At 49.9% G+C, this 24,322-nt stretch overlaps 1 protein-coding gene across 2 annotated transcripts in view; it reads left to right on the top strand.

The window, feature by feature from the left end:
- IQGAP3 (IQ motif containing GTPase activating protein 3) overlaps positions 1-24,322 on the top strand; it is a 45,546-nt gene that overhangs the window by 11,849 nt on the left and 9,375 nt on the right. The window contains exons 12-29 of one of the 2 annotated variants that reach the window (XM_074390238.1): positions 1,596-1,759; positions 4,170-4,327; positions 6,343-6,464; positions 6,568-6,731; positions 8,123-8,213; positions 10,158-10,325; positions 10,410-10,549; positions 10,654-10,824; positions 14,233-14,316; positions 14,477-14,548; positions 14,650-14,719; positions 17,734-17,942; positions 18,636-18,788; positions 19,089-19,252; positions 19,593-19,817; positions 20,987-21,127; positions 23,372-23,456; positions 23,889-24,121. In XM_074390238.1, the coding sequence (XP_074246339.1) occupies positions 1,596-1,759; positions 4,170-4,327; positions 6,343-6,464; positions 6,568-6,731; positions 8,123-8,213; positions 10,158-10,325; positions 10,410-10,549; positions 10,654-10,824; positions 14,233-14,316; positions 14,477-14,548; positions 14,650-14,719; positions 17,734-17,942; positions 18,636-18,788; positions 19,089-19,252; positions 19,593-19,817; positions 20,987-21,127; positions 23,372-23,456; positions 23,889-24,121 (2,614 nt within the window). The remainder of the gene's footprint in view (positions 1-1,595; positions 1,760-4,169; positions 4,328-6,342; positions 6,465-6,567; positions 6,732-8,122; positions 8,214-10,157; positions 10,326-10,409; positions 10,550-10,653; positions 10,825-14,232; positions 14,317-14,476; positions 14,549-14,649; positions 14,720-17,733; positions 17,943-18,635; positions 18,789-19,088; positions 19,253-19,592; positions 19,818-20,986; positions 21,128-23,371; positions 23,457-23,888; positions 24,122-24,322) is intronic. The other variant, XM_074390239.1, reaches the window with a different exon arrangement.

The following is a 24,322-nucleotide window of genomic DNA, read 5'->3' on the forward strand; positions in this document are numbered from 1 at the left end:
CAGAGCTTCACTCTGTTGCCCAGGCTGGAGTGCAGTGATGCAATCTTAGCTCACTGCAACCTCCACTTCCTGGGTTCAAAGGATTCTCATGCCTCAGCCTCCCAAGTAGCTGGGTTGACAGCCTCCTGCCACCATGGCAGGTTAATTTTTGTATTTTTAGTAGAGATGGGATTCTTTGTGTTGGCCAGTCTGGTCTCGAACTCCTGGACTCAAGTAATCTGCCTGTCTTGGCCTCCGAAAGTGCTGGGATTAGAGGCATGAGTCACTGGGCCCGGCCACAAATAGAATTCTTTATTACAAGAATGTGAGTTAGTAATTGTCTTTTTCCAAGAGATAAATCTGTACTGCAAGTCTGAAGAGAAACAGAGTGCTCAGGCAAAATGCAGTAGCCTGTGGACACTAGACCTGTTGACAGTTGCTTGCCTAAGTCTGGACTTGCTGTCAGGTTTAGAGGTTGCTCAGTAACCATTTACCTTTGTCTAACAGAGCTTTCCGTCACTCACTAGCTTGCAGTAGTCCCCAGGCCACTCCTGACTGGCTGCTTGCCTAATCCGTTCAGTTCATTCCTGATTGCTGCTGCCAGAGTAATCTCTGAAGCACAGATCTGATCTTATCTCCCTTGTTGAACATCTTCAGACCTTCATGGGTTCTTCCATTATTTAGCCCACACTTTAGTCCTATCTCCTTGTCCTGGCAGATAAGACCTTTCCAGAGTTCTTCCCCAGCTCTTCTGTTCACATTCCACCCAGTTCAGCCGAGCAAACAATCTGTGCTTCCTAGATTGCCCTCCAGCCTTTCCCATCACTGGGCCTCTGGTCCTCTGGGTTACATTTCTCCCACATTCTCACCTGTTGATAAGCAGGTGAAAACATTCTCCAGAGCTATCTCCAAAGCTTCCTCTTCTGTAAAGTCTTCCTGCTCTCTCCCAGCCAGAATCCCGCCTCCCCTGCACTGCCATAGCATTGTGTGGGGGTGGGAGGAGGTGGACTAATAACACGACATGACAGGGGTGCACTGTAGGTACTTTGGTATTCTTAGTTCTTCCCAGTAGATTGTGCTTTCCTTGATACCACTGCCCATATCTGCTTGGCATTTTATAAGCCCCAGAGTTTGTAAACTCAGGCTACAATGAGGCACCATAGCCCCTCTTAAGCTTACTGCTGCCCTTTGCAGCAAATAGCTCCACCATGGAGTTGGTTCCTTATTCTTCTGTGCTGTCATCAAGCCTTGGTCCCTAGAGCCCCCTGACTAACCTCATCTTAGTTACGCTCCGTAGCCACCTGTCAATCTTGTGCTCACTACCTTAGGAATTCACCCTCTGCCATGACAGCCACTCTGTGTTACATGCTGAGCTACTCAATTTCTAGGCCTGACAAATTGCTTCTTACAGAGTCTCTTCTTAAAGTGACCCAGCCCCTTTTCTTCCTGAACATCTAGAAATGCATTTTAAACCTAGCAGAAAACTAGCAGGTCTTCGAGAGCATTTACAAAGCCATTTCCCCACCAAGATCCCCTGGCAGAGCCTAGTTGGTCAGGAGAGTGGAGATGCCACTGAATGTCCAGCCTGTGCGACCTGTTGCTCTCCTCCCTTGCAGTGCTCCAGGCTGTGCAGCGGATTAACAAAGCCATCCAGAGGGGAGTGGCGGCTGACACTGTGAAGGAGCTGATGTGCCCTGAGGCCCTGCTGCCTCCAGTGTACCCTGTTGCGTCGACTGTGTACCAGCAGGAGCTGGCAGTGCTCCAGCGGCAGCAGCAGCGGGTAAGCTCCAGAAATGTGTTTCTAGCTCTGCAGTCCCCAGGCAGCTGGAGGGGTCAGGACAGGCGGCCCAGGCCACCCTCTTGTGAGTGCAACATGAGATGCTGGCACGAGATGAGGATAGGGGGAAGAGCTACCATCGCTGCCTTACTGAGCATATTTTAATAGCCAATACCTTGAGCAAACACTGCTTTACAAACTCATTTAATCCTTAAAATAACCCTATGAGGGACACGTTCTATTTTAGAGATGGGGAAACTGAGATGCAGAGGTTAAGTCACTTGCCCAACACGGCTGTGAGTGCCAGTGCTGAGAGTAGATGCAGAAGACCATGCTTTTAACCACTTCGCTGTCCCACCTCGTCCCAGTCCATACCTCTTCTCTGACAGTGAGGTGACAGGACCTCACTAAGGGACTTTCCATCTGTCGGAGGAGTTAGAATACATCTGAGGGTCCACATAGAGACACAGGGAGAGAAGAGCAAATGACAGGTGGAAGAAGTCTTCAGACCAAGGAAATGGAGAGGAAGAGCTGGGAAGACTTCCTGGAAGAGAATCAATAGAGAACTACACCGACAGCAGGTGTTTATAGAGCGTCTACGGCCAGCAAGACTTGGACACAGGCATAGCCCTCAGAAAAGGCACAGTCTCAACATATGAATGACTATGTACAAGGAAGCATAAAATAAGTACTAATAAGTAAAGCACTGTGACTAAAATTGTGGACTTTAGAGCCAGGCTGCATGAGTTCAAATACAGCTCTGCTAGTTCTTAGCTATGTGATGTTGGGCAAGTTCTTTACTTTCTCTGCTGCTCAATTGCTTTAATATAAAATGGGAATAATAATTATATGCCTCATAGGCTATAGGATTAAATGAGGTAACATATGTACTTAGAGAAGAACCTGGAAAGTAAGCTTTAGCTATTAATATTATTGTTGTTGATGTACATAACATTCTGTTAGTAGAAGATGGGAAGGGGGCTGGGCATGGGGGTTCACGCCTATAATCCTAGCACTTTGGGAGGCTGAGGCAGGCGGATCACTTGAGGCCAGGAGTTCAAGACCAGCCTGGCAAACATGGCGAAACCCCATCTCTACTAAAAATATAAAAATTAACCGGACATGGTGGTGGCACATGCCTGTAATCCCAGCTACTCCAGAGGCTGAGGCAGGAGATCACTTGAACCCGGGAGGTAGAGGTTCCAGTGAGCCAAGATTGCACCACTGCACTCCAGCCTGGGAAACAAAGCGAAACTCCATCTCAAAAAAAGAAGAAGAAGATAGAAAGGGTGTTCTAGACAGAGGCCACAACATAAGCAGATGTTTGAAAAGGAGAAGGACAGGGCAGGGAAATGGGGCTAGGGCTTGTTGGGTGTGTGATGCAGTGTGGAAGTGACCACTCCGTCTTCATCTCTGTATACCTGGGACCTAGTCCGGTTCAATTTTTTTTTTTTTTTAAGACAAGGTCTGGCTCTGTAACCCAGGCTAGAGTGCAGTGGCATGATCTCAGCTCATTGCAATCTCCACCTCCTGGGTTTAAGCGATCAGCCTCAGCCTCCCGAGCAGCTGGGATGACAGGTGCGCGCCACCACCATGCTCAGCTAATATTTGTATTTTTAGTAGAGACAGGGTTTTGCCGTGTTGGCCAGGCTGGTCTCAAACTCCTGAGCTCAAGCAATCTGCCCACCTTGGCATCCAAAGTGCCAGGATTACAGGTGTGAGCCACTGCACCCAGCTAATACAGTTCTTTTTTTTTTTTTTTTGTGACGGAGTTTCGCTCTTGTTACCCAAGCTGGAGTGCAATGGCGCGATCTCAGCTCACCGCAACCTCCGCCTCCTAGGTTCAGGCAATTCTCCTGCCTCAGTCTCTTGAGTAGCTGGGATTACAGGCACACGCCACCATGCCCAGCTAATTTTTTGTATTTTTAGTAGAGACGGGGTTTCACCATGTTGACCAGGATGGTTTCGATCTCTTGACCTCGTGATCCACCCGCCTCGGCCTCCCAAAGTGCTGGGATTACAGGCTTGAGCCACCGCGCCTGGCCGCTAATACAGTTCTTGATGTGCAGTAGGGACCGGAGGGAGCTGGTAGAGCTCACTTGTTAAGTGTGGGCTTTGAAGTTATGTTATTGGTTGTGGGCTTATCCGTGAAATGGAGATATTAATGGTACTATGGTTCTATTGTCGGCTTATTATGAAAATTAAATGATAATGTATGTGAAATACTTATAACTGAGCACATAGTAAGCATTCTCAAGTGTTTCATATGATTGATTATTAGTGAATGAATCAGGCCACTGGGGTTTTGGGATAGAGACTCTGGAATATTCAAGAACCTTAGGGGCAGGATGGTGGATAGGCCTTTAGACCCTTCACCTGCCCACTTGGGAATTGGCCCTCCCACCCATTGTAGGAGCTTGGCCAGGAGGAGCTCTTCGTGGCACTGGAGATGCTCTCAGCTGTGGTCCTGATTAACCGGGCCCTGGAGACCCAGGATGCCAGTGGCTTCTGGAGCAGCCTGGTGAACCCCGCCACAGGCCTGGCTGAGGTGGAAGGAGAAAATGCCCAGCGGTGAGAAAATCTTAGCCACACACTGGGAGTGAGGGATGGGGGAATGCAGCCAAGACTCAGCACTCTTCTGCTGGGGATGTGCCTGGTGCATGATGTCCCATTCTTGGGCCCAGGCCCACCCTCTGGGTCTGTTCACAGTTCCTTGGCCTGTGTTTCTTTCTGGGAGTGGATGGGTTCACAGTCATTCCTCTTTTCTTCATTGATTCATTCTTTCCTAGCAGATGTTAGAGTATCCACCCGTGTGCCAGATATTATTCTAGGTGCTGGGAAACAGCAGTGAACAAAACACCTTCTGCTCTTGTCAAACTTACATGCTAGTAGAGGGAGACAGATGATTAGAAAAGAAGAGGTGGCTGGGCACAGTGGCTCACACCTGTAATCCCAGCACTTTGGGAGGCCAAGGCGGCAGATCACCTGAGGTTGGGAGTTCAAGACCAGCCTGGCCAACATGGAGAAACCCTGTCTCTACTAAAAACACAAAATTAGCTGGGCTTGGTGGCGCAGGCCTGTAATCCCAACTACTTAGGAGGCTGAGGCAGGAGAATCGCTTGAACCTGGGAGGCAGAGTTGCAGTGAGCTGAGATCGCACCATTGCACTCCAGCCTGGGCAACAAGAGCAAAACTCCATCTCAATAAAAAAGAAAAGAAGAAGAGATGTAGAGAAAAATAAAACAGGGCAAAGGGGGTAACGAGTAGAGACATAGTAGGGACAGTTTTTCAGTTTTACATAATGTGGTTATGGAAAGCTTCTTTGCTGAGGAGGTCATTTTGAAAGAGATTTAAAGGGCGTAAATGATGGCCATGAGGCTATGTGGGGCAGAGGCTTTGAGAAAGCAATGTGCGTGGTGTGTTCAAAGAACACCAGGAAGCCATTGTGGTGGAGTGAAGTGAGGAAGAAAGAGGAGTGGGAGATGAAGACAGAGTAGCAGAGGCCAGACCATGTAGGACTCTGGTTTTTACTCTGAGTGAGGAAGGAAGCCACAGAAGAGTTTTGAGCCAGGAGGGAGATGATCTGACCTACTTCGTTTATTTATTTTTAGAGACAGGGTCTTGTTCTGTCACCCAGGCTAGAGTGTAGTGGTGCAGTCACAGCTCACTGCAGTGTTGAACTCCCGGCTCAAGTGATCCTCCCGACTCAGCCTCCTGAGTAGCTAGGACTACAGGCACATGCCACTATGCCCAGCTAATTTTTAAATTTTTTGTAGAGACAGGATCTCTCCATGTTGCCCAGGCTGGTCTTGAATTCCTAGGCTCAAACTGTCCTCCCAGCTTGGCCTCCCAAAGTGTTGGGATTACAGGTGTGAGCCACTGTGCCCAGTGATCTGATCTACCTAACAGGATCATTCTGGCTGCTGTGCTGAGAACTGACTGCGGGAGTACAAAGAGAAAGCAGGGAGACCTGTTAGACAGCTATTGGAGTAATCTAAGCAAGAGATGTTGGGGGCTTGGCCTAGAGCAGTAGCAACGGAGATGGGGAAAAGGAGTCAGATTTCAGATACATTTTGAAAGTAAACTGACAAGATTTGGTTATGTGATAGGTATGAGATTTAAGAGACAATGGAATTAGGTATGACTCCAAGATTTGGGGCAAGATGGGAGAGACCATGAGACACACAGGTTAAGCAGGGGAATCAGTTCAGATGTGAGCTGTTGGGTTTGAGGTGCTTGTTAGACATTCACTTGGAAATCACAAGGAGCTGGCTGGGATAAATGAATGGGCTGGAGGTGTGCTTTCAGGAGCAGATGGTGTTAAAGTCATGAGATTGGGTGAGATCACCTACGATGTGAGCATGCAGAGAGAAGAGGTCTGAAGACTGGAGACTGGAATGCTCCAATGTTTAGATGTCAGGGAACAGCAGAGGTGTCTCAGAAAGAACAGCCTGTGAGGCGAGAAGAGAACTCAAAGAATGTGGTGTCCTGGAGGCCAAGTGAGGAAAATCGTTCAAATGTTTCCCCTGACTTGTGACTGATGATTCACATGCTGCTCACCTCTCTGTCCTTCACCCTGCTGCCAGTTACTTCGATGCCCTGCTGAAACTGCGACAGGAGCGTGGGACGGACAAGGACTTCCTGAGCTGGAATGACCTGCAGGCCACCGTGAGCCAGGTCAATGCACAGGCCCAGGAAGAGATCGATAGTGAGTATAGTCTGGAGCTGGGTGGAGATGGCCCAGCTTAGGCAGTCCTGTCCCTTAGCCGTAAGTCTAGGGGCCCTCACCCACCTACATCTCTCTTCCTTAGGGGTCCTAGCAGTCAGCCTCATCAATGAGGCTCTGGACAAAGGCAGCCCTGAGAAGACTCTGTCCGCCCTACTGCTTCCTGCAGCTGGCCTAGATGATGTCAGCCTCCCTGTTGCCCCTCGGTACCATCTCCTCCTTGTGGCAGCCAAAAGGCAGAAGGCCCAGGTGAAATTATGGCTGGCTGGGTTGGTCATCAGAGCAGGAAGAACATTCCCTGTGGGTAGCACTGTACCTAGTCTGGCAGAGCTCCAGTCTGATGGACACAATGGCTTCTGGGTGAGGGTGAGGGGGTTGTTCCAATCTGGTGAAGGAGTATGGCCCCCCATTGCCAGGGCAGTGGGCAGCCCACGGGAAGAGCACAGGCCTGGGAGCCAGAGAACCGTGCTGGATTTCCCACTCTGACCCTTAGTGACCATGTGACCTTGAGCAAATCCCTTGATATCTCTGATCTCTATTTACTCATCGTAAAGTACTGCCTACCCTGGTCCTACCCAGCTCCCAGAATGAGGGTGAAAATCAAATAAATTGACAAATGGGATAGGGTTTTGAATCTGAAATGCCCTGAGTATATTGCAGTAGAGAGTGGTTGAGAGCTCAGGCTCCTGAGCCAGACTACTGGAGCTTACGTCCTGGCAGCTTGACCCTGCATGTGTTACTTAACCTCTCTTTGTCTCTGTTTCCTCACCTACAAGCTTGTGACGGTAATGAGCGTATCTCAGAGTTATGGGGTGTAAGTGAGATAATATGACAGTAGTAATGGCTAACATTTATTGAGTCCTCACTCTGTGCCAAGCATCATTTTATGTGCTTTACAAGTCTTAATGCATAAGAAAGTGCTTTAGAATACTGCCTGTCACATAGTCAGTACTCAATAAAATGTTAGTTTACAAAGTCTATTATTAACGGGGAGATTTGGGAAGGAATAGAACCTGGGGTTGTGTGAGGCAAGGGAGGGGACACGCCTTTATCAGTCTAACATTGTGGCAGGCATGGGCTTACTTGGCCTGGGGCCTCATGTAATCGTCCCACTACCTTGTCAGGTAGAGGAGTGTGGAGCAAGAAAAGGAAGGAGAAGGTAAAGGTCAGGGTCAGAATCGGCCTGAGAAGGTATGCAGTGAGGCAGAGGGCAGTGGGGAGTGAGGGCAGGTAAGTGGAGGCTCCAATGTGGGCTATCTCTGGACACGGCTGAGGCACAAAGGCAGGGAATTGAGCTGTTTAGAAGGTGGTGGATGCTGCGAGTTTGAGGAGCTATGCAGAGCCTCTGTGGTCCTGGAGGTGCTGTGGCCAAGCCAAGTAGACTTGAAAGTCCAGTAAGAAAAGAGCCTTCTGAGCCTGGCAGCATCCCAGGGAACCATAGGCCACACATGCCCACATAGGGCAGTAATCCCAGGGAACTTCAGGCCACACACACCCACATAGGCCAAGAAAGCTGAGTGAAGATTGCCGTCCCTGTGGCTCCCAATGCCTGCCTGCAGTTTGGTCCCCTTGGCATCTTGGCCTGGGAACCTAGAGAGACCAGCTTGGGGTCTCATCTTTTTTATCTCTCAATCTGCCAGGTGACAGGGGATCCTGGAGCTGTGCTGTGGCTTGAGGAGATCCGCCAGGGAGTGGTCAGAGCCAACCAGGACACAAATACAGCTCAGAAAAGTAAATGGACTGGGCAGGGGACCCTGGGAGGGGAGGGAAGGCAATGTGGGCTCAGCAGCAGCCCAGATGATCAGGTGGCCTCACGGGTCACCTCCCGCTCCCTTCAGCCTCTGTGGGGAGGAAGACCACAGTCAGAGCAGGAGGGCTGCTGTTTGGACTGCAGGGTGGGCTGCTGTTCCTGGCAGTCAGCGAGGCAGGAAATTCCCGGGAGGTGAGAATCCATAGTTCACCCACTGCCTTCCTCTGTGCCTTCCTGTGGGCACTTTCCCTGTAATGTGGGCATGTGAGATCACGTGGTAGCCAGAAATCCCATTTCTGCTGGTAGTTTGAGTTTGGGTTCTAACAGACAATCAGCTCTGGCTAGAAATGACTAGACTTGGAGTGAGAGAAGAAGAATTGGCAGGGGTTTGAGGAAAATAGGAGAATCAGTACAAATAGACAGGGGTGTGCTGATGTGTGGTGCTGGTGGTGTTAGTTCTTAGTGGCTGGGGTCTCTCTGTCTTTCTGTCTGTCTGCTAGTGACTGGAAGGCAGATGCTATAACAGCCATTCCCACATCTTAGGCTCTCTACTCCTAAGAAACTGTCCCAGGCTCCTCTGCCCATATCCTGCCTTTATGCTTTTCTGAGACAGGGTCTTGTTCTGTCACCCAGGCTAGAGGGCAGTGTACCACGATCTCGGTTCACTGCAACCTTTGAAGTGATCCTCCCACGCCAGACTCCTGAGTAGCTGGGACCACAGTCATGCACTACCACACCTGGCTAATCTTTTTTTCTTTTTTTTTTGAGACAGAGTCTTGCTCTGTCATCCGGGACCGAGTGCAGCAGTGCAGTCTTGGCTCACTGCAATCTCCACCTCCCAGGTTCAAGCAGTTCTCATGCCTCAGCCTCCTGAGTAGCTGGGATTATAGGCGCCCACCACTGTGGCTAATTTTTTTTTTTTTTTTTTTTTTTTTTTGAGATGGAGTTTCGCTCTTGTTACCCAGGCTGGAGTGCAATGGCGCGATCTCGGCTCACCGCATCCTCCGCCTCCTGGGCTCAGGCAATTCTCCTGCCTCAGCCTCCTGAGTAGCTGGGATTACAGGCACGCGCCACCATGCCCAGCTCATTTTTTGTATTTTTAGTAGAGACGGGGTTTCACCATGTTGACCAGGATGGTCTCGATCTCACGACCTCGTGATCCACCCGCCTCGGCCTCCCAAAGTGCTGGGATTACAGGCGTGAGCCACCGCGCCTGGCCTAATTTTTATATTTTTAGTAGAGACAGGGTTTTACCATAGTGGCAAGGCCAGTCTCAAACTCCTGACCTCAGGTGATCCGCCTACCTCGGCCTCTCAAATTGCTGGGACTACAGGCGTGAACTACCACACCCGGCCAATTTTTGTTTTGTTTTTTTTTTTTAAAGGTGAGGTTTCACCATGATGCCCAGGCTGGTCTTGAACTCCTGACCTCAGGTGATCCACCCACCTTGGCCTTCTAAAATGCTAAGATTACAGGCATGAGCCACAGCGCCTGGCTAATTTTTGTATTTTTTATAGACAGGATTTTGCCATGTTGGCCAGGCTAGTCTTGAACTCTTGAGCTCAAGTGATGTGCCTGCCTCAGCCTCCCAAAGTCTTGGGATCATAGGCGTGAGCCACTGCTCTAGGCCTCTGCCTTTACACTCTGTTCAAACTAATTTTCCTTTTATCAAGTCCCAGCGCAGCCCAGCCCCACACTGCCTCCCTCAGGAGCGCTTCCCTGACTGCTGCCTTTCCCGCCAAGCACAGCTGCCTGCTGCTGCTTTTCATGGATATGTGTCCGTCCATCCCGGGATGTTCCCATCTACTTTCAGACAGGATGATTTTGTGTCCTCTTTTATTGAATCCGTCCCTAGTGGACAGGCCAAGGCCCAGGGGAAGGACTCGGGGGAAGGATTGACTGCTGTCTCCTGATTTCTCTGTCAGTGGCTCTTGGTGTGGCCGCCATCAATCAGGCCATCAAGGAGGGCAAGGCAGTCCAGACTGAGCGGGTGTTGAGGAACCCCGCAGTAGCCCTTCGAGGGGTAGTTCCTGACTGTGCCAAAGGCTACCAGCGAGCCCTGGAAAGTGTCATGGCAAAGAAACAGCGTCCAGGTAAGGGCCCCAGCCTGACCCTTCTCTTCCCTGCCTGCCCCTTGCCTGCTCTGAATCTTCTCTGCTTGCTTGGTTTCTGCTTAGCAGACACAGCCTTCTGGGTTCAACATGACATGAAGGATGGCACTGCCTACTACTTCCATCTGCAGACCTTCCAGGGGACCTGGGAGCAACCCGCTGGCTGCCGCCTCAACACCTCTCACCTGACCTGGGAGGAGATCCAGGTTGGCAGAGCCCCTGCAAGGATAGGGAATCTCAGGTGTGAATGCCCTGAAGAAGAGGCTCCCACTCCCCAAAAGACCACAGCATCTCTCTCTTGCCCCCACAGTCAGCTGTCACCAAGGTCACTGCTGCCTATGACCGCCAACAGCTCTGGAAGGCCAACGTCGGCTTTATCATCCAGCTCCAGGCCCGCCTCCGTGGCTTCCTAGTTCGGCAGAAGTTTGCTGAGCGTTCCCACTTTCTGAGGACCTGGCTCCCAGCAGTCATCAAGATCCAGGTGGCAGGCTCTAGCTTTCTCAGTCTTCAGGGCCTGGGCTTATCTGGGCTCCAGGGTATACACCCTACTTCCTTTTTACTGAGTGGGCATGGGAATGATCTTTTGGCCTCTAAATAGTAGTGGTTAAGAGCATGGGTTCTGGAGCCAGACCATGTACATTTGAATCCCAGCTTTACCACCTCTTAGCTCTGTGACCCTGGCAAGTTACTTACTCTCCCTCAGTTTCCTCACTGGTCCCTCAGTCTTTTCATCTGAAAAATAGGGATAATGATTCCTATAGAGTTGTTATGAGGATTAAGTTAGATAATATCTCAAGTGTTTATAAACACTGCCTGGGAGGTAGGTAAGAACATGGTAGAAGTTACCATGCTAGTTGTATCATCATCATCACTATCCAGAGAGTCAGAGCTGCTTTTTAGCTTCCCCAAGGGAAGAGTGAAATGAGATTTAGCTGGGCGCAGTGGCTCATGCCTGTAATTCCAGCCACTCAGGAGGCTGAGGTAAGAGGATTGCATGAGGCCAGGAGTTTGAGGCTGAAATGATTTGTAATGGCACCAGTGCACTCCAGCCTGGGCAACAGAGCGAGACCCTGTCTCTAAAAATGTGTGTGTGTGTGTGTGTGTGTGTGTGTGTGTGTGTGTGTGTGTGTATTTAGTAAGACATCAGGGCTTAGACACCGGGAGGGCTCAAAGAGGTGGTGCTGGTTAAACAGAAAAGGGGTGGAATATCCTTTAGGAAAAGAAGAGTCTTCTACCTTTTCTCTCCAAACAGCCCTTCCCATTTTTATTCTTTCAACCCATGGATGGCCTCTGAGACTGACCCACAAGTAAGTGAGACATGAGGTCGGTAGGGAAGATAGCCAAAGGCATCGCAAGCCAGGAATGATGAGCAGAGACCTTCCCAGGCAGATGTGATCTGGAGGGCCTCATGGAGGTGCTGGCAATGTAAAGATGTTTTCATAAACTTTGAATGCCAAGAGCATGCCACTTGGCACTGGGCAAGGGTGGGAGATGGATGTGAGGCCCACGGGTAAGTGATCACATCTCTCCCCTCACAGAAATTGGAGTACACTTGATGCTAGACATTGGGATAGGAGGGACATGAAGACAGCACTCACCGGAGAAGCCCAAGGGAGACGGATGTGCAGACCGGGACTGGCAAATAGCCCTTGATGATGACCAAGGGTGTGTGGGGGGGTAACTGAGAGCTCAGGCTTTGGGGTCAGAAGCTGGGACCCACTTCTGGGTCATATGACACTGGGCACCTTACTTAAGCCCTCTCTAGCACTCAGTTTCCTCATTCGTAATGATGGCACTCACCTCATATGCTGATTGGGAGGATTAAGTAGGAAAATCGCATGCAGCACTTAGCATGGTAAGTGCTCCGTTGGTAGGAGCCATTATGAGATTTTGTTTTCAGGGCATTGGTCCCAGAACTCAATACAAACTTTAGTGATCTGTATTTAGTGGTCTGAATCACGAGATTTCTCCCTCCTGGGCCCAGACTGAAATTTCACACTAAGGCGATGAAAAACCACACCAACAGTGGGAGAGAAGATGGAGTCAGAGGGAACATTTGTCACTAGTATCAAAGCTGTGTGGGCTCTGGCCTGGGTCCTGGGAGACAGAGAAAGAGAGAGGTAGTCCAGAGCCTTGAGCCTCTTGCCCTCCAGCGATGGGGAAATGAGAATCCAAAATGAGGCTGCCTGGGTGTGCTGAGACTTTATCTGCTAAAAGCTTTGACCCTGGCCAGAACGCCATCCAGGGTCCTGTATTCTAACCAATTCAGAGGCCTTAAGGAGTCTGGTGGAAGTTGGGTAGTGGGTAAGAGCAGAGAGCAGACCACTCTGTCTTTTCCCACAGCAACTTTCCAGGTAGTACCTGGAGGAGGAGAGGAAAGAGTCCTGAGGGCAGGCATAGAAATGGGGCTTCCTGGCCTCTAGACTCCAACATGGACAACTGGCATCATGGACCAAGCTCTCCTCTTTTACATCCTATCCCAACAGAGGAGCCATGTAAGCCTTGAGGGAAAACTGGCAGAACTGGCTTTAGGAAGGGCTGGGAGCAACTGAATGAAAGGGGTTGCTTCCAAGTGTTACCAAACTGAGACAATGTCAGTGGTAGAGTGTCTCCCAGGGCCTGTGTACTAGGAGATGCTGGACGTGGGCCCTAAAAGACAGGAAGGGCCAAGGACGGTGGCTCACGCCTGTAACCTCAGCACTTGGGGAGGCTGAGGTGGGAAGATTGCTTGAGCCGAGAAGTTCAAGACTGGCTTAGACAACATAGTAAGACCCCATCTCTACAGAACATAAAGAATTAATCAGGCATGGTGACACATGCCTGTGATTCCAGATGCTTAGGAGGCTGAGGAGAAAGGATCACTTGAGCCCAGGAGGTTGAGGCTGCAGTGAGCCATGATGGAACCACTGCACTCCAGTCTGGGTGACAGAGCAAGACCCTGTCTCAAAAAAAAAAAAAAAAAAAAAAATGAGAAGGATTTCAGTGGGTAGAGATAGGACTGGGGGCAAGGGTGGGTGTAAAAGGTTCCGGGACAGAAAACCGTAAGGCATGTTTAGAAGAAAATGAAAAGTCTGATGCATCTAGAATCCATAAGGTGGGGGCCAGTGGAAAGTCAAAGAGGAGTATGGGGAAAAGGCTCCTAGGAAGGAGACCAGAATGGAAGAGGGCCTTGATATTTGTGTTTTAGAGACCAAATGAGGCATAATTTGTGAAGATGTCAGGACTCTTTGCAGCAGGTCAGCTAGGGGAGAGGCCATCAGCCTGACAGCTGAATGCCTGGAGACCTTGGAAGATTTGCTGAGAGCTAGGGTCAGGAGCTGGATTGTGTTGTAAAGAGAATGTGAGTTATGAGAGCATTAGTGACCTCCTGCCCAGGTGGCCATTGGTGGAGATGGTGAGCACACGGCTCTGTGCCGAAACACACTTCCCATCCACACAACTGCATGCATTTCCAGACTGCTCTCTGCCCACTTTCTGTGCACATGAGGGAGGGCGGAGTGTGTGATAGGGTGTGGGTGGTCTGCATATGAGTGTATTTTAGGCTGATATGGTACATACTTTGGTGAAGTTGGTGAGTAGGTGTATGCTTTATTATCTTATCGGCCTATATCTTATAGTTGAGTTTCTGTGAAGAGGTGTTGGTTAGGGGGTTGAGGGTGTGGGTGTGTGGGTGTTTGTGCTGGGACCAGGGAGTATGGCAGAGGGCATTGTTGGCTATGTGCAGCCATCTGGTCTTCCCTATGAAGTTCTTTGGGAACAGGGCCTTTCCCCTTCTATTTAGCTGCCCCCTTCCCCTTCTCTGAAGGGCCCAGGACAATGATTTTTCTAAAAGCTTCGTTGGCCAAAGGAGACCTGCTTGTGTTACTTCCCTTTCTCTCCTGATGTGTAGGCTCATTGGCGGGGTTATAGACAGCGGAAGATTTACCTGCAGCGGCTGCAGTATTTTAAAGCAAACCTGGATGCCATAATCAAGGTAGCTACAGTGGTTGTGGGCTCTTCTCTCTCTTGAAGGACCCTCTGAGAACAATCTTGTAGTCCTGTCACCTCTTCTTGACCTCTTGATTTGGCTGAATTGGCCTGGGACTGAGGGTGGGCCCCAGGCTGGAGCTGAGGCAGTGTGTTTCTCCTCCCAGATCCAGGCCTGGGCCAGGATGTGGGCAGCTCGGAGGCAATACCTGAGGCGTCTGCACTACTTCCAGAAGAATGTGAGCATCGCCTTGCTCCCCCTGCCCACATACCCAACCTTTACCCACGAGACTAGAGCAAGGGCAGCCAGCAAGCCTTTTCCCATCCGTGTTCGTGGCAGGTTAACTCCATTGTGAAGATCCAGGCATTCTTCCGAGCCAGGAAAGCCCGGGATGACTACAGGTTATTAGGTGAGCTGCCTGATCCACCCTTCCCAGCTGATGGGAGGGAGAGGACCCCATAGAGCCAGGCAGGTCTAGACATCCTTCTGGGACTGCACAGCAGGTAAGGGGAAGGTTGTCAGAAGTTGTCTATGTAGAAACGTGGAACGGGTTGTAACAAAAGCCGCTCTGCTCATCCCAACCACAGATAGCCTTGTCACAGCCGAAGTTCCTCTAACAGGCTTTTTGTGTACCAGGCTTAGATTATCTACCTATTGCTACCACCAAAGCAAAAAGAAAAGGATCTTGCTTTCTTTCCCTAGGGTTCAACCTTCTTCCCTCCAACCTCTGTGGCCCCGCGCAAACAAGGCCTGGTGAGGTACATAGAGTCCATTCTGTGGTGTGGGGAATGTGAGGAGCACTCAAGGGAGGGCCATCTTCCTGCTCCATATTCCCCATTAGCTTTAAAGAGGTCCTTCCTGGCCCTTGATCTTCAAGGTCAGAAGCCCAGCAAATGGCATCCCCTTCTTTTTTGTGAAATTGCTAAGTAGTCCATTTCCACATTCACCTCTAGCCCCCTGGGTTCCTAAAGCAGAAGGCCCCTTTCTTTCCTGGCCTTGAGGCTGCTCTCAGGCTTCTGGTGAAATGTCCTGCTCAGGAATTCTCTCCTTCACCTCCTCAGTCCTTCTTTGCCCTGTCCTGCCCACAGGGGCTTTGCCTGTCCCTTCTCTGGCCATACACACTCAGGCCATCTGCTTCCTGGCAAGAAGCTCCCTTCTCTCCTTCTCTCTCCCCAGCCTGGCGCTTTCTATTTTGTCTCTTTGGTTACACTAATACCATTGTCCTGGCCATTCTTGATATCTTTTTCTTCTCTTCATTTCATGGTTTTTCTGGAAGAACTTGTTTTTCCCTAGCGCTGTCTCCTGACTTCACTGGCCCCCAAACTCTACTCAGAGCTCTGTGGTTTACTAGCTGTGTAGCCCTAGGCAAGTTACTTAACATCTATCTGTCTGTCTGTCTGTCTGTCTATTTATTTATTTGAGACAGAGTCTCTCTCATCCTGGCTGGAGTGCAGTGGCACGATCACAGCTCACTGCAGCCTCAATTTTCTAGGCTCAAGTGATCCTTCCACCTCAGCCTCCTGAGTACTGGGACTGCAGGTGTACACCACCACACCTGGCTAACTTTTGATTTTTTTGTAGAGATGGGGGTCTCTCCATTTTGCCCAGGCTGGTCTCAAACTCCTGAGCTCATGTGATCCACTTGCCTTAGCCACCCAAAGTGCTGGGATTACAGGCATGAGATACTGCACCCGGCCACTTAACTTCCTTATTGCCCACTTTTCTCCTTTATAAACTGGAGATAATGCTAATGCCTATCTTGTAGGGCTGTCCTACAAGATATTATATGCTGTAGTTCATCGAATCCAAGATGCCATGAATTGTCTTGGATTCTACTCCTCTCCACTCCTCAAAGATTTGTCCGCAGCCCAGGCGTGGTGGCTCATACCAGTAATCCCAGCACTTTGGGAGGTCAAGGCAGGAGGATCACTTGAGGTCAGGAGTTTAAGACCAGCATGACCAACATGGTAAAACCCCATCTCTACTAAAAATACAAAAAGTAGCCAGACGTGGTGACTGGTACCTGTAATCCCAGCTACTTGGGAGGCGGGGGCAGGAGAATCTCTTGAGCTAGGGAGGCAGAGGTTGCAGGGAGCTGAGATCGCAGGACTGAATTTCAGCCTGGGCAACAGTAAGACTCTGTCTAAAACAAAAAAAAAATTTGTTCCCTTACTATACCCAGATTAATCCATTAAATCTGTACGTGTGATCTTGTCACTCACCTACTTAAGACTTACCATGATTCCCTGTTGCCCTGAGGATAAAGTCCAATCTCCTAACCACAGCTTTAGGGCTCTCTGTGATCTAGCCTTTCCCAGTACCTCTAACCTCACTGACCTGCCCTTCACTACCTGCACCTTCTGCACTGTGTTCCAGATACAGTGGACTTCCAGCACTCCCTCCATTCACCCTCTCCACCTCCTTTTCACTAGCATCAGGGGATCTTACCTCCTCCGTGCAGTGTTTCTTCACTCCCCAGGTGGGATTGGATGACTCGCTTTTGTTTTCCCAAACATCCCCATGCTTGCTTCTCTCAAAGCGCTAACCACATTGCAGTGAATCGTGGTTTATTTGTCTAGTTCCTCTACTAGACGGCCTTTAAGGACAGGGGCTAGTTTTATTCATCTTCCAAATCTGACTCCTTCATTTATTACTAGCTGTGTAACGTAGGGCAAGTTGCTTACCTTCTCTGAGTCTCAGAGTTATCCTTGGTAAGAGAGGATCGTTACAGCATACTGACCTCACAGGTGGTCTTAAGTGTAAAGCACTTAGAACAGTTTCTGTCTCATAGTCAACATTGTATGTATTAGTTGCTATTTTGTTGTTATTTCCAATAAATTAGCTCAGAGGCTTCTTTCTTTTTTGCTCGAATACCAATTCCAAAGGTGATTCAAGGAGAATCACCAGCTATTTCTGACGTCCCCTATATTATAAAGCCCACTGTCCATCCCATCTGTGCTTCCTGGTATACACAGAAACTCCTGGCAGAGGAGCACTGTGAGGGCAAATGGGCTGAGTGGTGGCTGGCAGGTTGGGGGAAGAGGAGCAGGTTGGCCCAGCAGAAGTGAGTAGTAATTGGGGTAGACTTGGGAGGTCTGGGAGGATCATCAGAGGGAGCTGTGGCTCTGGCTTTTGTGTCAGAGGTCCGTGGGATAGGCCCAGGCTGGGGTGAATCAGAGGCAGGGGAAGAGAAGCTATTATGTCATCTCCGGTTATAAGACAGGGAGCTCAGGGACAGGCCTGGCTGGGAGGCTGCCCACTGCCCTCCAAGTATAAGCAGAACCAGTTAGAAGAAGACTGGGGTTGGGGACCTACTGATCCTAAGCAAAATGGGGACTGGGATGTGCTGACTCTGGGGCAGGGGCTGGCCAGGAGGCCTCTGATGAGGCATCCTAATCCTGATGCCTCCTCCCTTCCTCCCAGTGCATGCACCGCACCCTCCTCTCAGTGTGGTACGCCGATTTGCCCATCTCCTGAATCAAAGCCAGCAGGACTTCTTGGCTGAGGCAGAGCTGCTGAAGCTCCAGGAGGAAGTAGTTAGGAAGATCCGATCAAATCAGCAGCTGGAGCAGGACCTCAACATCATGGACATCAAGATTGGCCTGCTGGTGAAGAACCGGATCACTCTGCAGGTAAGGGGCCCACTAGTCCTCTCCTCCCCAGATCTGCCTGCCTCTGGAGATGTGATGCTAACCGTTCTCTGCTTCCTAATCAATTTTTTTCAAAATGGTGTGGATTTTATCACCTGACTAGGTCCTTGTTCCAGTGGCCCTCTGCCATTCTAATAAATCATTTTGGGCAACCCATGACAGAGTAGAAAGAGCCTAGAATTGGGATGCCTGGCTCTGCTGGTTCCTAGGGATGGGGCTGTGGGTAGTCATTTAACTTCTAAGTCTATTTTCTCATTAGCAAACTGGGAATAATGAGAATATCCACCTCTCCAGGCCAAGTATAGATATGAAAGCTCTTTAAATAATAAATTACCATACAAACATGCAGTGTCAGGGTAGTAGTGATATCTCCACCTCAAATGTGTGTAGCAGTCTAATAAGAAATGACAGCAAAAGCCAAATAGACACAGTCTGCAGCCTGGCAACCCATTTCTCTCTGAGGACTCACTCCCATGACAGGAGAGAAAACAGATGGAGTCTCAGGGTACTAGGAGGGGCCCTTCCTCACCCTAGAACTGCTTCTCTCCCCAAGCTTAGGCCTATTCCCTGAACAACAGAAAACCCTGGCTCTTCAAGGCACTGCTTCTAGACCATATGTTCTGTGCCCTGGGATGGCCTGTGCTGGTTGTATCACCCGCTCCTCCCCCACTGCAGGAAGTGGTCTCCCACTGCAAGAAGCTGACCAAGAGGAATAAGGAACAGCTGTCGGATATGATGGTTCTGGACAAGCAGAAGGGATTAAAGTCGCTGAGCAAAGAGAAACGGCAGAAACTAGAAGCATACCAACACCTCTTCTACCTGCTCCAGGTTAACAGAGGACTTTCCAAGGAGAAGTTTCTCCCATCTCCTGAGGGTCTGAGACTTCAAGGCTTTCTTGTCTGTGCCTTTAGCACCATGCAAGGTGTCCTTTCCCATAACCTTAATTCCTTGTCCCCAGGAAAAGAGACTACCTCTTCCCCTGTTTGTCTGAAATGTTACTAGCACCTAGAGAAAGTGTGATAGTGCTTTCTCCATTCCAGGTTTCCGTCAGAGGAGAGCCGTTCCTTACCCTATCACTAGTCCTCCAGGTGCGTGGTCAGCCATTCCTGTCTCCCCTTTTGCTTGCAGACTCAGCCCATCTACCTGGCCAAGCTGATCTTTCAGATGCCACAGAACAAAACCACCAAGTTCATGGAGGCAGTGATTTTCAGCCTATACAACTATGCCTCCAGCCGCCGAGAGGCCTATCTCCTGCTCCAGCTGTTCAAGACAGCGCTCCAGGAGGAAATCAAGTAGGCTCTCCAGACACAAAGAAATGGGGAGAGAATGGGTTAAGAGATGCCCCTGTTGGCTCCTTCATAAGATGACAGCTTGTTGAGGATTAAGTGTAGAAATGGAATAAGAAGACCTCTTTTCTCCACCTCCTGTGGAGAAACTGTAAAACATCTGGGACAGCACAGTGGGGGGATATGGCTGACATGCTAGCACAAAGGATGAGAGAGAGCTATCAGGATAGTCCTTAAAAGAGGGACACCAGAGCAGGCTTTGAGAGCCAAAATCTCAAAAAGGAAAAGCAATGATTTGCCTTACACAAAGGCAGAAGACTAGCTTCAATGACCTCTTGAACCACAGGTCAAAGGTGGAGCAGCCCCAAGACGTGGTGACAGGCAACCCAACAGTGGTGAGGCTGGTGGTGAGATTCTACCGTAATGGGCGGGGACAGAGTGCCCTGCAGGAGATTCTGAGCAAGGTTGTCCAGGACGTGCTAGAGGACAAAGTGCTCAGCATCCACACAGACCCTGTCCACCTCTATAAGAATTGGATCAACCAGACTGAGGCCCAGACAGGGCAGCGCAGGTGAGCACAAGGGCAGAGGGAGAGCTCTCTCTCATCAGCTGTATCTTGGACCTTACTGGGGAAGCTTGGGTGTACTTTGAAGGTGGCATATAATTGGGCATGCTGATTTATGCAAATATGACACCAGCTTTGTAGGCATGAATAAGGTAGTCTTTTAGACCCCCTCTGATAATTAACATGAAACTGATGTAAATGACTCCAGACCTGGTGGGCTTAACATAAAATTAGTACAGATGAATATGCAAATGTGCTTAATTGCTATGTCAGTGCTTGCAAATGATATGTCAGATTTGCTGGGAGTAGGGCCAAGCATGGTGACTCACGTCTGTAATCCCAGCACTTTGGGAGACCCAGGCAGGAGGATCACCTGAGGTCAGGAGTTTGAGACTAGCCTGGCCAACATGGTGAAACCCCATCTCTCCTGAAAATACAAAAATTAGCTGAGCATCGTGGTATTTTCCTGTAGTCCCAGCTACTCGGGAAGCTGAGGCAGAAGAATCGCTTGAACCTGGGAGGTGGAAGTTGCAGTGAGCAGAGATCAGGCCATTGCACTCCAGCTGTGGGTGACAGAGCAAGATTCTTGTTTCAAAAAAAAAAAATTTGCTGGGAATTAGGATCCAGACTCCTGTTGATAGAGGTATAGATGAATATCTCTATTTACAGATGAATAGGCAAATGAGATAATGGTAGAAATAGATTGGCTTTGCAGCCTGGGGTCACTACTCGGGTCCCTAGGTACTAGGGAAACCTAGCCACTGAGGCCAGCAGGCAATCCTGGTGGCTGCTCTGGATGGCACAGGAGGCTTTAGGTGAGGGAACTCTAAGGCCCTGGCCCAGCCTCCCCGTGGTTCCAAACTGCCAAAGACTATTTGCAGCACAGCCCCGTACTTGTCATCTGTTCCCTTTAGAAGTGTCCATAGATTCCAGATTCTCCATTCCTTCCTACATTCTTCCAGCTTCCCTGTAGATACTCCAACTGCCTTCCTCACCTCCCAGCTGCATCTCTCCAGTCCTTTCTCTCATTCTGACCCTTTCTTTAGGATGTTGGGCTCCCCTTAGCCCATCTGTATCAGATCTTACTGTTGGAAAAGCGTTTAAGGAATAGGGCCTCGGGGAGGGAGGCCATTGGAGGGGACTTCTGCTTATATCTTGTCTCTCTCTGCTCACAGCTGTCTCCCCTATGATGTCACCCCGGAGCAGGCCTTGAGCCACCCCGAGGTCCGGAGACGACTGGACATCTCCCTACGCAACCTCCTCACCATGACTGATAAGTTCCTTGTAGCCATCACCTCATCTGTGGACCAAATTCCGTATGTGCAACAGCCCCACCCCAACCTACACGTGAGATTTCAAGAGGGCCAGGCCACCGTGGGAGCAGAGCAGGGTGACAGTCCTGCAGGGAGGAAGGCAGGGAGGGAGATGGAGCCAGGGCTACTCAGAGGGCTTCCTGGAGAGATGTGGGGAGTGCTCGAAGCTCCTGCTAGAGAGCTGAGCTGCAAGACAGCGTGCAGGTCTGTGTGTGGCCTGATAGGGTGTCAGTGGAGCCAGGGGAGGGACCCTGAAGTGATCTCAGGGACACTTGATTATCTGAGCGAAATGAGGAGAAAATGGGACTCTTCAGTTCCCAATATCAAAAATAAATATTTTAAGCCCATAAAGTACTTTATAGTTCTCTCCTTTCTTAAAATGTAGTCAATAAATTTGGTTTTCTACATTTATTTTTTGACACATAATAATTGTATATATTCATAGAGTGCAGTGTGATGTTTCAATACATGTATACATTGTGCAATGAATGATAAAATCAAGGTAATTAACATGTTACCTCAAACATATATTTCTTTGTGGTTGAGGACATTGAAAATCCTCTCTTTTTTTTTTTTTTTTTTTTGAGACGGAGTTTCACTCTTGTTACCCAGGCTGGAGTGCAATGGCGCGATCTCGGCTCACCGCAACCTCCGCCTCCTGGGCTCAGGCAATTCTCCTGCCTCAGCCTCCTGAGTAGCTGGGATTACAGGCACGCGCCACCACGCCCAGCTAGTTTTTTTGTATTTTTAGTAGAGACGGGGTTTCACCATGTTGACCAGGATGGTCTCGATCTCTCGACCTCGTGATCCACCCGCCTCGGCCTCCCAAAGTGCTGGGATTACAGGCTTGAGCCACCGCGCCCGGCCGAAAATCCTCTCTTGTAGCTATTTTGAGATATACAATACATGATTATCAACTAGTCACCCTGTGTGCAATAGAGCACCAGAGCTTACTCTTCCTACCTGACTGATTGTGTACCCATTGACCAACCTCTCCCATCCTCTCTCTCCCGCCCACCTTCTCCAGGCTCTGATAACCACCACTCTACTCTCTACTCCTATGAAATCACCTTGTTTAGATTCCACCTCTGAGTGAGATCATGCAATATTTGTCTGTGTTTGGCTTAACACGAACCTCTAGGTTCATCTACGTTGTAAAAAATGACAGGATTTCATTCTTTTTTTTTTTTTTCTATTTTTCTTTATTATTATTTTTGAGACAGGGTCTCACTCTGTTACCCAGGCTGAAATGCCCAGGGCAAGATGAGGATGCTGGAAGGGGAACCCACAGAGTTTATAACCCTGCTCCCCAAACCTGGAGAAGTGGCTGAAGAGTTTACAATTAGGAGTAAGAAAAGATTGGTCTAGGCTTAAGAAAGGAAAGTACACAGTGAGCTGTAAACTTCTGTCTCCGGTACCCTAGGGGTGGAAATTGCTTTTAAACGAATTTAATTACATTCATAGGAGGCACATCCATAATAGGAATAGTAACGATGATAAGGTCCAGCCTATTTGAATAGCACTCTGCCGTTATACGTTACTCTCACAGATAAAATTTCACTTGATCCTCAGAAAACCCTGAGAGAAAAGAGGGCAAGAATGACCATTCGCATTTTCTAGACGAGGGGACCGTCTTACAAAAGGGGAGGAAATAGGCTAAGAAGATATCTCTGGTCGGTGGTGGAGTCAAAACTGGAGCTTATCCTCCAGGCTCAGGCTCACTGATCCCCTCGGGCCGCTGCCTCTAGCCCAGACCAGGCCCCTCACAGCTGCTCTGTGATAGCTGACAAGGTTGACTACCTTGGAGCCGCCTGGGCTGTCCTAGGACAGGGTTTTGGCTGTGAGTGTCAGATACCCAAGCTTTAGGCTAACGCTGTCCGTGGGGGAATGGGGGATGGCTATGGTGATCAGGAATGCTCTGCAGGGGAGACCAGAGACTCTCAAAGAAGAGGCTCTTGAGCCAGGTTGGAGGCTATGTGAGAGATTTAGTAAATGACAGGACCCTGGTCCTGGCTACTGACACAAGGCAGAAAGAAGGGAGAAGACCCAGAGGTGTTAGGAGGAAGGCAGCAGGGAGCTGGCTGTGGATAGTGGAGGGAGCTGGCTGTGGATAGTGGAGTTGAGCTTTACTCTGGAGTGGCTGAGCCTGGGGAAGGAGAGAAAGCCAGGCACTCAAGCCCTGAGAGCCATGGGCAGAGAGCCATGGGCAGAGGCACAGGCACAGTGCACCTATTTCTTTGTCCCCAGGTACGGGATGCGATATGTGGCCAAAGTCCTAAAGACAACTCTGGTAGAGAAATTCCCTGATGCCACAGAGAGCGAGGTCTATAAGGCAAGTGTGGTCTCCCCACCCCCACCTCCCAATCCCTCCTGTGCTCTGCTGGCAGCTGCGATCCCCAGACTGAAACAAAAACACAGAGAATCCTATGCCATAAAAATCCAAGGAAGGAAATATGCTGCCCCCTATAAATGGAGCCTGGCTCACCAGCAGGGCTTCAGGTGGCAGGTGGGAAGGCAGCTGGGGCATAAGCAAACAGAGTGGGCAACACCGGGCTTCTTGTCAGGAGATCTGGGTTCATGTCCCAGCTCTTGTTCAGGTTTGCTGTGTGGCCTTGAGCAAGTTGCCCGCCTGCTCTGGGCCTGTTTTCTTTGAAGTAAGGGAGTTGGCCCAGGTGTTTCTTCCAGCCAAGCAAGCTGGGAATGTGGGGCTGCAGCAGTCAAGGTGGCCCCAGGCCACTTCTGGGAGACTCTCCTCCGCCCTCAGGTGGTCGGGAACCTCCTGTATTACCGCTTCCTGAACCCAGCCGTGGTGGCTCCTGACGCCTTCGACATAGTGGCCATGGCAGCTGGTGGCGCCCTGACTGCCCCCCAGCGCCATGCCCTGGGGGCTGTGGCTCAGCTCCTGCAGCACGCTGCGGCTGGCAAGGCCTTCTCTGGGCAGAGCCAGCACCTGCGGGTCCTGAACGGCTATCTGGAGGAAACGCACCTCAAGTTCAGGTCTTGGATCCCCTTTCTCTCTGTCCCCTTTCTTCCCTCTTCTCATCTTTGACATCCCACTTCTCCCCTCCAGAATCCATGAGGACAAGAGTCATAAATAGAGGAGAAGAGGGGAGTGAGTGGGGTGGAGGATAGGTTGTTGGCAGGACTCCCCAATGGAGAGAAAGGGAGACTATTAAGAGAGATTGGCTTGAGGGGTCA

The sequence above is a fragment of the Saimiri boliviensis genome, chromosome 19 (assembly GCF_048565385.1).
Source record: "Saimiri boliviensis isolate mSaiBol1 chromosome 19, mSaiBol1.pri, whole genome shotgun sequence".
Lineage (NCBI taxonomy): Eukaryota > Metazoa > Chordata > Mammalia > Primates > Cebidae > Saimiri > Saimiri boliviensis.